At 40.0% G+C, this 12,484-nt stretch overlaps 2 protein-coding genes across 2 annotated transcripts; both read left to right on the plus strand.

Annotated features, from left to right (window-relative positions):
- Positions 1 to 217: 217 nt before the first annotated feature.
- LOC144538505 (uncharacterized) lies at positions 218 to 3,427 on the plus strand. Its single transcript, XM_078282724.1, has 9 exons — positions 218 to 330; positions 445 to 783; positions 908 to 973; positions 1,115 to 1,232; positions 2,210 to 2,364; positions 2,479 to 2,727; positions 2,852 to 2,917; positions 3,059 to 3,176; positions 3,412 to 3,427. The coding sequence occupies exons 1-9, from the start codon at positions 246 to 248 to the stop codon at positions 3,425 to 3,427; spliced, it is 1,212 nt and encodes a 403-aa protein (XP_078138850.1). The 5' UTR covers positions 218 to 245.
- Positions 3,428 to 4,236: 809 nt separating this feature from the next.
- On the plus strand, positions 4,237 to 11,061 carry LOC139922499 (uncharacterized). The gene is made up of 6 exons (XM_078282725.1): positions 4,237 to 4,321; positions 4,436 to 4,633; positions 8,486 to 9,603; positions 9,963 to 10,024; positions 10,115 to 10,260; positions 10,958 to 11,061. The coding sequence occupies exons 1-6, from the start codon at positions 4,237 to 4,239 to the stop codon at positions 11,059 to 11,061; spliced, it is 1,713 nt and encodes a 570-aa protein (XP_078138851.1).
- The last annotated feature ends 1,423 nt before the right edge of the window (positions 11,062 to 12,484 follow it).

A 12,484-nucleotide genomic window follows, 5' to 3' on the forward strand; every position in this document is an offset into this window, starting at 1 on the left:
GTATTTATTTGTTTATTTGCTTGGTGAATGTTTTTTACACATAGTTTTGTGGTAATCATGAAATATCTGAAATATATTTCCATGTTCAATTGCCATGTCAGATGAAATCAGAACTCACCATTATTATTAATAATAATAATAATAATAATAATAATAATAATAATTTCTCTTACAGTCAAGGTTCAATCGTGGTAGATGCTGAACTGATATTTAACAATCCCAGCTCAGTGCCAGACACTACTGATATGGCTAACGTTTTAGTGAAGGCTGTGAACAACTCCAACTCCAACTTCACCCTTCCACTGAATCCATCATCCATTGTTGCAACAAGTAGGAGTTAATTTTTTGTTTTCTTTCAGTATTATGACATACAGGGAGCTGCAGTTATCACTGCTCCCAGTGTTCCTCCAACTTCTGTACCAGTTTATATTTTGTTTTATACAGGCGTTGATACAGCAACTGCTGCACCTACATCTGCTCCCACTACGGCTCTCACCGCTGCTCCAACCACTGCTCCCAATGCTACAGCTGCTCCAACCACTGCTTTCAATGCTACAGCTGCTCCAACCACTGCTTTCAATGCTACAGCTGCTCCAACTGCTACTCCCACCGGTACAGCTGCTCCAACCACTGCTTTCAATGCTACAGCTGCTCCAACTGCTGCTCCCAATGCTACAGCTGCTCCCACAGCTGCTTCCACCGGTACAGCTGCTCCACCAGTTAATGCAACTTCACCACCAGTCAACACAACTTCGCCACCAGTCAACACAACTTCACCACTTGGTAATTCTACTATACCATCCATCAATACAACTTCACTTCCAATCATTCTAACTTCATCAGAACTCAAGTGAATTTGACTGTAAGCAAATGAAAATTCACCACAAAACACATTTACCCCCACTAGCTAATGCAACTTCACCAGCAGTCAACACAACTTTACCACCTGTCAATGCAACATCATCCTCACCAGGTAATACAACCTCTCCACCAGCAAATGCAGTTACATTAACAGTCAGTACAACAGTACAACTAACCAGCATTCAGTGCAACTCAGCTTAACCTCCAGTCAATTCAGATTTGCTACCAATCCATTCAAATTCACTCCTACCAGGTAATGCAACCTCTCCACCAGTGAATGGAACATCATCACCACCAACAATCACAACACCCGCTGCTGTGGCTACAACCACAACAGCTGCTCCTGCCCCACTACCAGAGGCAAAGGTCAAGTTGGGATTTAAATTGCAGCAAAACTTTACAGAAGAACTTTCAAACAAAGACTCACCAGAGTTCAAGAATTTGGCAGCCACAATAACTTCAGCGGTAAGTCCCTTCATATTTCTAGCCCTCTGCCCAAATAAGATGCCAAATAAAAACATCAAAATCATTGAATATTGAATATATAAAGGAAATATGAAAATTATTACTCATGCATTTTATATATGCCTGTGTCCATTTTGGTAGTTCCTCTTATCTTTGATGACTGTCTAATTTATTATCAAATTACACACACACACACACACACACACACACACACACACACACACATATAGTTAAGTATCAGTTCTGTATCTTAAACCCCAAAGATCTCAGTTACATAATATTAATTCTCTTTCTTCTGTCATGATTATTCCGATATTATTTAAATTGCTTGTGTCAATTTCATCTTTACAGCTCGACATTGTCTATAAAGCAGAATATCAAGCTCTTTTCAATCGATCTGTGGTCAACAGCTTCAGGTATACAACATTGATTTTCATATTATATTTGAGAAATTAAGTTATTTATGTTTTACCAATGCTGTATGCATGTTTCAGTCTTAGGTTGGTAATGGAAATGTGAGAATTGCTTTAATGACATCACAGTATCCATATTTTTCCTTATGGAAACAAGAAAACTTCTCAGAGAAGCAAAGCCAAAGTGAGTTACGTCACAATGGATGAGCTGGGACAGCCAATATAGTTAGCAGACTGTTTATTAACTCACATGGGACATGTATGCCAGAAACTGCAAATTTCATACCAGATTTAGATGGCTTCGAAGGTATTTATTTGTTTATTTGCTTGGTGAGTGTTTTTTACACATAGTTTTGTGGTAATCATGAAATATCTGAAATATATTTCCATGTTCAATTGCCATGTCAGATGAAATCAGAACTCACCATTATTAATAATAATAATAATAATAATAATAATTTCTCTTACAGTCAAGGTTCAATCGTGGTGGATGCTGAACTGATATTTAACAATCCCAGCTCAGTGCCAGACACTACTGATATGGCTAACGTTTTAGTGAAGGCTGTGAACAACTCCAACTCCAACTTCACCCTTCCACTGAATCCATCATCCATTGTTGCAACAAGTAGGAGTTAATTTTTTGGTTTCTTTCAGTATTATGACATACAGGGAGCTGCAGTTATCACTGCTCCCAGTGTTCCTCCAACTTCTGTACCAGTTTATATTTTGTTTTATACAGGCGTTGATACAGCAACTGCTGCACCTACATCTGCTCCCACTACGGCTCTCACCGCTGCTCCAACCACTGCTCCCAATGCTACAGCTGCTCCAACCACTGCTTTCAATGCTACAGCTGCTCCAACTGCTGCTCCCAATGCTACAGCTGCTCCCACAGCTGCTTCCACCGGTACAGCTGCTCCACCAGTTAATGCAACTTCACCACCAGTCAACACAACTTCGCCACCAGTCAACACAACTTCACCACTTGGTAATTCTACTATACCATCCATCAATACAACTTCACTTCCAATCATTCTAACTTCATCAGAACTCAAGTGAATTTGACTGTAAGCAAATGAAAATTCACCACAAAACACATTTACCCCCACTAGCTAATGCAACTTCACCAGCAGTCAACACAACTTTACCACCTGTCAATGCAACATCATCCTCACCAGGTAATACAACCTCTCCACCAGCAAATGCAGTTACATTAACAGTCAGTACAACAGTACAACTAACCAGCATTCAGTGCAACTCAGCTTAACCTCCAGTCAATTCAGATTTGCTACCAATCCATTCAAATTCACTCCTACCAGGTAATGCAACCTCTCCACCAGTGAATGGAACATCATCACCACCAACAATCACAACACCCGCTGCTGTGGCTACAACCACAACAGCTGCTCCTGCCCCACTACCAGAGGCAAAGGTCAAGTTGGGATTTAAATTGCAGCAAAACTTTACAGAAGAACTTTCAAACAAAGACTCACCAGAGTTCAAGAATTTGGCAGCCACAATAACTTCAGCGGTAAGTCCCTTCATATTTCTAGCCCTCTGCCCACATAAGATGCCAAATAAAAACATCAAAATCATTGAATATTGAATATATAAAGGAAATATGAAAATTATTACTCATGCATTTTATATATGCCTGTGTCCATTTTGGTAGTTCCTCTTATCTTTGATGACTGTCCAATTTATTATCAAATTACACACACACACACACACACACACACACACACACACACACACACACACACATATAGTTAAGTATCAGTTCTGTATCTTAAACCCCAAAGATCTCAGTTACATAATATTAATTCTCTTTCTTCTGTCATGATTATTCCAATATTATTTAAATTGCTTGTGTCAATTTCATCTTTACAGCTCGACATTGTCTATAAAGCAGAATATCAAGCTCTTTTCAATCGATCTGTGGTCAACAGCTTCAGGTATACAACATTGATTTTCATATTATATTTGAGAAATTAAGGTTATTTATGTTTTACCAATGCTGTATGCATGTTTCAGTCTTAGGTTGGTAATGGAAATGTGAGAATTGCTTTAATGACATCACAGTATCCATATTTTTCCTTATGGAAACAAGAAAACTTCTCAGAGAAGCAAAGCCAAAGTGAGTTACGTCACAATGGATGAGCTGGGACAGCCAATATAGTTAGCAGACTGTTTATTAACTCACATGGGACATGTATGCCAGAAACTGCAAATTTCATACCAGATTTAGATGGCTTCGAAGGTATTTATTTGTTTAATTGCTTGATGAATGTTTTTTACACATTTTTGTGGTAATCATGAAATATCTGAAATATATTTCCATGTTCAATTGCCATGTCAGATGAAATCAGAACTCACCATTAATAATAATAATAATAATAATAATAATAATAATAATTTCTCTTACAGTCAAGGTTCAATCGTGGTGGATGCTGAACTGATATTTAACAATGCCAGCTCAGTGCCAGACACTACTGATATGGCTAACGTTTTAGTGAAGGCTGTGAACAACTCCAACTCCAACTTCACCCTTCCAGTGAATCCATCATCCATTGTTGCAACAAGTAGGAGTTAATTTTTTGTTTTCTTTCAGTATTATGACATACAGGGAGCTGCAGTTATCACTGCTCCCAGTGTTCCTCCAACTTCTGTACCAGTTTATATTTTGTTTTATACAGGCGTTGATACAGCAACTGCTGCACCTACATCTGCTCCCACTACGGCTCTCACCGCTGCTCCAACCACTGCTCCCAATGCTACAGCTGCTCCAACCACTGCTTTCAATGCTACAGCTGCTCCAACCACTGCTTTCAATGCTACAGCTGCTCCAACTGCTGCTCCCAATGCTACAGCTGCTCCCACAGCTGCTTCCACCGGTACAGCTGCTCCACCAGTTAATGCAACTTCACCACCAGTCAACACAACTTCGCCACCAGTCAACACAACTTCACCACTTGGTAATTCTACTATACCATCCATCAGTACAACTTCACTTCCAATCATTCTAACTTCATCAGAACTCAAGTGAATTTGACTGTAAGCAAATGAAAATTCACCACAAAACACATTTACCCCCACTAGCTAATGCAACTTCACCAGCAGTCAACACAACTTTACCACCTGTCAATGCAACATCATCCTCACCAGGTAATACAACCTCTCCACCAGCAAATGCAGTTACATTAACAGTCAGTACAACAGTACAACTAACCAGCATTCAGTGCAACTCAGCTTAACCTCCAGTCAATTCAAATTTGCTACCAATCCATTCAAATTCACTCCTACCAGGTAATGCAACCTCTCCACCAGTGAATGGAACATCATCACCACCAACAATCACAACACCCGCTGCTGTGGCTACAACCACAACAGCTGCTCCTGCCCCACTACCAGAGGCAAAACTCAAGTTGGGATTTAAATTGCAGCAAAACTTTACAGAAGAACTTTCAAACAAAGACTCACCAGAGTTCAAGAATTTGGCAGCCACAATAACTTCAGCGGTAAGTCCCTTCATGTTTCTAGCCCTCTGCCCAAATAAGATGCCAAATAAAAACATCAAAATCATTGAATATTGAATATATAAAGGAAATATGAAAATTATTACTCATGCATTTTATATATGCCTGTGTCCATTTTGGTAGTTCCTCTTATCTTTGATGACTGTCCAATTTATTATCAAATTACACACACACACACACACACACACACACATATATAGTTACGTATCAGTTCTGTATCTTAAACCCCAAAGATCTCAGTTACATAATATTAATTCTCTTTCTTCTGTCATGATTATTCCGATATTATTTAAATTGCTTGTGTCAATTTCATCTTTACAGCTCGACATTGTCTATAAAGCAGAATATCAAGCTCTTTTCAATCGATCTGTGGTCAACAGCTTCAGGTATACAACATTGATTTTCATATTATATTTGAGAAATTAAGGTTATTTATGTTTTACCAATGCTGTATGCATGTTTCAGTCTTAGGTTGGTAATGGAAATGTGAGAATTGCTTTAATGACATCACAGTATCCATATTTTTCCTTATGGAAACAAGAAAACTTCTCAGAGAAGCAAAGCCAAAGTGAGTTACGTCACAATGGATGAGCTGGGACAGCCAATATAGTTAGCAGACTGTTTATTAACTCACATGGGACATGTATGCCAGAAACTGCAAATTTCATACCAGATTTAGATGGCTTTGAAGGTATTTATTTGTTTATTTGCTTGGTGAGTGTTTTTTACACATAGTTTTGTGGTAATCATGAAATATCTGAAATATATTTCCATGTTCAATTGCCATGTCAGATGAAATCAGAACTCACCATTAATAATAATAATAATAATAATAATAATAATGATAGTAATAATAATAATAATTTCTCTTACAGTCAAGGTTCAATCGTGGTGGATGCTGAACTGATATTTAACAATGCCAGCTCAGTGCCAGACACTATTGATGTGGCTAACGTTTTAGTGAAGGCTGTGAACAACTCCAACTCCAACTTCACCCTTCCAGTGAATCCATCATCCATTGTTGCAACAAGTAGGAGTTAATTTTTTGTTTTCTTTCAGTATTATGACATACAGGGAGCTGCAGTTATCACTGCTCCCAGTGTTCCTCCAACTTCTGTACCAGTTTATATTTTGTTTTATACAGGCGTTGATACAGCAACTGCTGCACCTACATCTGCTCCCACTACGGCTCTCACCGCTGCTCCAACCACTGCTCCCAATGCTACAGCTGCTCCAACCACTGCTTTCAATGCTACAGCTGCTCCAACTGCTACTCCCACCGGTACAGCTGCTCCAACCACTGCTTTCAATGCTACAGCTGCTCCAACCACTGCTCTCAATGCTACAGCTGCTCCAACCACTGCTTTCAATGCTACAGCTGCTCCAACTGCTGCTCCCAATGCTACAGCTGCTCCCACAGCTGCTTCCACCGGTACAGCTGCTCCACCAGTTAATGCAACTTCACCACCAGTCAACACAACTTCGCCACCAGTCAACACAACTTCACCACTTGGTAATTCTACTATACCATCCATCAATACAACTTCACTTCTAATCATTCTAACTTCATCAGAACTCAAGTGAATTTGACTGTAAGCAAATGAAAATTCACCACAAAACACATTTACCCCCACTAGCTAATGCAACTTCACCAGCAGTCAACACAACTTTACCACCTGTCAATGCAACATCATCCTCACCAGGTAATACAACCTCTCCACCAGCAAATGCAGTTACATTAACAGTCAGTACAACAGTACAACTAACCAGCATTCAGTGCAACTCAGCTTAACCTCCAGTCAATTCAGATTTGCTACCAATCCATTCAAATTCACTCCTACCAGGTAATGCAACCTCTCCACCAGTGAATGGAACATCATCACCACCAACAATCACAACACCCGCTGCTGTGGCTACAACCACAACAGCTGCTCCTGCCCCACTACCAGAGGCAAAGCTCAAGTTGGGATTTAAGTTGCTGCAAAACTTTACAGAAGAACTTTCAAACAAAGACTCACCAGAGTTCAAGAATTTGGCAGCCACAATAACTTCAGCGGTAAGTCCCTTCATATTTCTAGCCCTCTGCCCAAAGAAGATGCCAAATAAAAACATCAAAATCATTGAATATTGAATATATAAAGGAAATATGAAAATTATTACTCATGCATTTTATATATGCCTGTGTCCATTTTGGTAGTTCCTCTTATCTTTGATGACTGTCCAATTTATTATCAAATTACACACACACACACACACACACACACACACACACACACACACACACACACACACACATATAGTTAAGTATCAGTTCTGTATCTTAAACCCCAAAGATCTCAGTTACATAATATTAATTCTCTTTCTTCTGTCATGATTATTCCGATATTATTTAAATTGCTTGTGTCAATTTCATCTTTACAGCTCGACATTGTCTATAAAGCAGAATATCAAGCTCTTTTCAATCGATCTGTGGTCAACAGCTTCAGGTATACAACATTGATTTTCATATTATATTTGAGAAATTAAGTTATTTATGTTTTACCTATGCTGTATGCATGTTTCAGTCTTAGGTTGGTAATGGAAATGTGAGAATTGCTTTAATGACATCACAGTATCCATATTTTTCCTTATGGAAACAAGAAAACTTCTCAGAGAAGCAAAGCCAAAGTGAGTTACGTCACAATGGATGAGCTGGGACAGCCAATATAGTTAGCAGACTGTTTATTAACTCACATGGGACATGTATGCCAGAAACTGCAAATTTCATACCAGATTTAGATGGCTTCGAAGGTATTTATTTGTTTATTTGCTTGGTGAATGTTTTTTACACATAGTTTTGTGGTAATCATGAAATATCTGAAATATATTTCCATGTTCAATTGCCATGTCAGATGAAATCAGAACTCACCATTAATAATAATAATAATGATAATAATTTATCTTACAGTCAAGGTTCAATCGTGGTGGATGCTGAACTGATATTTAACAATGCCAGCTCAGTGCCAGACACTATTGATGTGGCTAACGTTTTAGTGAAGGCTGTGAACAACTCCAACTTCACCCTTCCACTGAATGCATCAACCATTGTTGCAACAAGTAGGAGTTAATTTTTTGGTTTCTTTCAGTATTATGACATACAGGGAGCTGCAGTTATCACTGCTCCCAGTGTTCCTCCAACTTCTGTACCAGTTTATATTTTGTTTTATACAGGCGTTGATACAGCAACTGCTGCACCTACATCTGCTCCCACTACGGCTCTCACTGCTGCTCCAACCACTGCTCCCAATGCTACAGCTGCTCCAACTGCTGTTCCCACAGCTGCTCCCACCAGTACAGCTTCTCCCACCGCTGCTCCCACTGGTACAGCTGCTCCCACTGCTTCTCCCACCGCTGCTCCCACCAGTACAGCTGCTCCCACTGGTACAGCTGCTCCCACCGCTGCTCCCACCAGTACAGCTGCTCCCACCGCTGCTCCCACTGGTACAGCTGCTCCCACTGCTGCTCCCACTGGTACAGCTGCTCCCACTGCTTCTCCCACCGCTGCTCCCACCAGTACAGCTGCTCCCACCGCTGCTCCCACCAGTACAGCTGCTCCCACCGCTGCTCCCACCGCTGCTCCCACCGGTACAGCTGCTCCAACTGCTGCTCCCACTGGTACAGCTGCTCCCACTGCTGCTCCTACCGCCGCTCCCACTGCTGCTCCCACTGCTGCTCCCACCGCTGCGCCCACTGCTGCTCCCACTGCTGCTCCCACTGGTACAGCTGCTCCCACTGCTGCTCCCACTGCTGCTCCCACCGCTGCGCCCACTGCTGCTCCCACTGCTGCTCCCACTGGTACAGCTGCTCCCACTGCTGCTCCCACCGCTGCGCCCACTGCTGCTCCCACTGCTGCTCCCACTGGTACAGCTGCTCCCACTGCTGCTCCCACTGCTGCTCCCACCGCTGCGCCCACTGCTGCTCCCACTGCTGCTCCCACTGGTACAGCTGCTCCCACTGCTGCTCCCACCGCCGCTCCCACCGCCGCTCCCACCACTGCTCCCACCGCCGCGCCCACCGCCGCTCCCACCGCCGCTCCCACCGCCGCGCCCACTGCTGCTCCCACCGCTGCGCCCACCGCTGCACCCACTGCTGCTCCCACCAGTACAGCTGCTCCCACTGCTGCTCCTACCGCTGCTACCACAGCAATCACAACCGCATCAACAAATCCTCCTTCATCCAGTGAGGGCACCCTGGGTCTTCAGTTTAGTCTTAGTGAAACTTTCACCTCAGATCTCTCCAACTCATCCTCAGCAGCATTTAAGACCAAGGCTTCGAATGTGGTCTCTGAGGTAAGATATCGATTTTAAAACTAAAATTAATCATCCATGAGCATCGACAGATGGAAAAGCACCTTAGAAATTTAACTACAAAAGCCACTGACCCTTTCAAACGTGCAGCAACTCATTATAATACGCGCTATGATTGATTGATTGATTGATTATTGATTGATTGATTGATTGATTGATTGAACTTAAATCTTTTTTGAAAACATTCAGATCAGCATGCGCATTGAAAATAAGAAGATTAATGTTGCTAAACTTTTTCCATTGTGGTACATGCAAATTGGGTTACTCTATTGGTCCCTTTAACAATTCAATCAGCATTATTTGTATTTATTATTGCAACTGACAGCTAAATTCTCTTTCAGGTTAACTCAGTTTTCCAGGGGAGCTTTGAAGCTTTCCTTCGCTCTATTGTCGACAGCTTTGAGTAAGACTACATTTCCTTCACTGGCTAATTGCTAGAATTATGGTTGTGAGTTGGCATTTCAGAGTTCTGTTTTCTCTCCCTTTTTTATAGGAATGGATCAGTGGTTGTTAATATGACCCTTGTGTTCAAAAATCAGACCTCAGTTCCTACACCAAGCAGTGCAACATCAGCTCTCAATAGTGCTATTTCCAGCAACTCTACTACCCTGAACATTATAGCAGGCAGCGTTAATGCACGTAAGTTCTTTGAGACTTCAAAATCAAACTATTTATCTGCTGTAATTTGATTTGTTACACTACCTTGTCATAGAATATAAAGATAACACTATGTCATTGCTCAAATAGAGATGTAAAGAGATGCCGTGATTATCTATCAAATAACAATAGTTAAAATATACTTGGGCTCAACAATCATTGTCCAATACAGAATATTTTAAAATGACAGAGTTACTTAGTAGTGCCACTATCTGGATCCATGAAATTCTGGACCAAATGTTGAGTCCTTAGTGTGCAGGAAGGCATACTATTATTTAGTTTGTCAAACATAAAACTTCCAATACCTGGTGCATGAACTGTTTTTTTTTAAAGTTTTAACACAGGCTGAGATTGAAAATGGCTTAGTATCTCTGCCAAATAACATAACATTTTTTATAGTTAAGTAGTTGAACCATATATGTAAGAATAGTAATAAAAATAGGAATGTCAGACAAATGCTATTTCAAAGACTGTTTGTTATATAGTTTTGCTTTGCTGTTATATAGTTTATAGAGTGTTTAACTATTAAAAGAACTATTAACATGTTTAACTATTAAAAGAAGTTGTGGGCCTCAATCTTGGGCTAGCTTCCTGTTAAGCCTGCTTTTTTGGAAGTGTGAAATTGTTTTGAGTCTAGTGAATTTAATTTACTAAACCCTCTGCTTTTCTAATATTTCAGAGACATCAACAACATCAGGCAGTCCTCCTCAGTTCACAGCCTTCTCATTGGTAGTTTTGCCACTTACACTACTGGCTGTGACACAGATGCTGTCTGGCTTATAGCTGTTACCGAACTGACATTGATTGGATCAATATCTTGCAGTGCTATTAAGTGTGGACGAGAACTAACAGGCTAGAATGAACTAAATACAACAAAAGATGTGCATAATGAATTTTACCAATGCAATGTCATACGGTAAAAAGATGTGTGCCGTGTGTCTAACATTGACACATTAAAACAAATATTCAGTATTTTCCACATTTTCTACAGCATTTTGTTTATTTATTGTGACCTTTATCGCCCTCTCTCAGCGACCAGTCACATTTTCACAGTCAAGACAAGTATGCTAGCTAATTACACAGATACAAAAGAAACATGTGGTGATAGGGAATATATGATGAACCAAAATGCTGTAATAATAATACTGCTTTGTCACATGCTGTTTGGCTGAAAACAAGGCTTTTTTACCTTCATAGCTGAAATGTGTTGCAACGCTGGTCGCTTGCTCATAGCACCATCCTCCATTGTTGAGCAGTTGAAAATGCGAGGGGAGTAGGTGGGGGGAGGATATTGAAAGCGTCATGAAATAGCCGAGGAGTTTTTGTTCCAAAACAGTACAGGCCACAAATTGAGTTTTGAAAGCCAGAAATTTCAGCCCCTGGCAAAGTAATTATTGAGTCATCGGTATTGATCAACAACCCTATCAACCCCTCACAGATATATTATGGTCATTTTGTACTTTGGGGCAGTAAAACTTTTACTTATTGCCCCTTTATATATATCAAAATGATTTTTTTTTTTATTATGTAAGCCCCTCTTGTTAAATATGGGTTATTTAAGCTTGTTAATTGATTTTGTCCATGTAATTTTATTTCGTTGAATATTCAAATGTCAATTGTTTTTTTGTTGTTTTTTTTCTCAGACAGTACCCTCAACATTATTATTGAATATGTACAATTATCTTCCAAAGCTACAAATCAGAGAAAGAAACCTCTAAATTGTGATGTAATCAAGACATAAAACAAGAAGCGGATACATTAACAGTGTATTAGAGAGTGAGTCTGGGCTATAATTTGCATGATTTCATAATAGCAGTAATTGTATGCAGTCATAAAACATGTTCATATTGTCATATTGTCATACTGTTACAGTGTTTCAAAGTCAATCTCTAATTCACTATCAATGGACCAGCTCTATCATTTGTCTCTCAATTACATTGACAGTCTTGTTAGTCTTATTTCTAGATTTGGAAAAGATTTGTGTATATTACAAGTCAAGACTAAACTACAGTCATAGGAATAACATATTTGTGGATGTAATTCCTAGTGTGGATTTTCCACTTACGTTGAACTGTCTTGCTACACAGTTAACCTGAAATTGTTTTTTTTATTTTTTTTATTTGTCAAGATAATACAATGCTTTCTCTTATGTTTTTCCTGAGTTTTAAACTAACTTAAAAATGCCAGTATAAATTTTAGTTGTGTT

This window comes from Centroberyx gerrardi, chromosome 3 (genome assembly GCF_048128805.1).
Source record: "Centroberyx gerrardi isolate f3 chromosome 3, fCenGer3.hap1.cur.20231027, whole genome shotgun sequence".
NCBI lineage: Eukaryota > Metazoa > Chordata > Actinopteri > Beryciformes > Berycidae > Centroberyx > Centroberyx gerrardi.

What these genes read in the sequence shown, in the direction of transcription:
- LOC144538505 (XM_078282724.1), top strand. Translation starts at nt 246, where the DNA reads ATGGCTAACGTTTTAGTGAAGGCTGTGAACAACTCCAACTCCAACTTC. An exon ending in CAACACAACTTCACCACTTG is followed by an intron (nt 784 to 907) that starts GTAATTCTACTA and finishes TACCCCCACTAG; the next exon opens with CTAATGCAACTTCACCAGCA. An exon ending in CAACACAACTTCACCACTTG is followed by an intron (nt 2,728 to 2,851) that starts GTAATTCTACTA and finishes TACCCCCACTAG; the next exon opens with CTAATGCAACTTCACCAGCA.
- LOC139922499 (XM_078282725.1), top strand. Translation starts at nt 4,237, where the DNA reads ATGGCTAACGTTTTAGTGAAGGCTGTGAACAACTCCAACTCCAACTTC. An exon ending in CTTCGAATGTGGTCTCTGAG is followed by an intron (nt 9,604 to 9,962) that starts GTAAGATATCGA and finishes ATTCTCTTTCAG; the next exon opens with GTTAACTCAGTTTTCCAGGG. An exon ending in AGCAGGCAGCGTTAATGCAC is followed by an intron (nt 10,261 to 10,957) that starts GTAAGTTCTTTG and finishes CTAATATTTCAG; the next exon opens with AGACATCAACAACATCAGGC.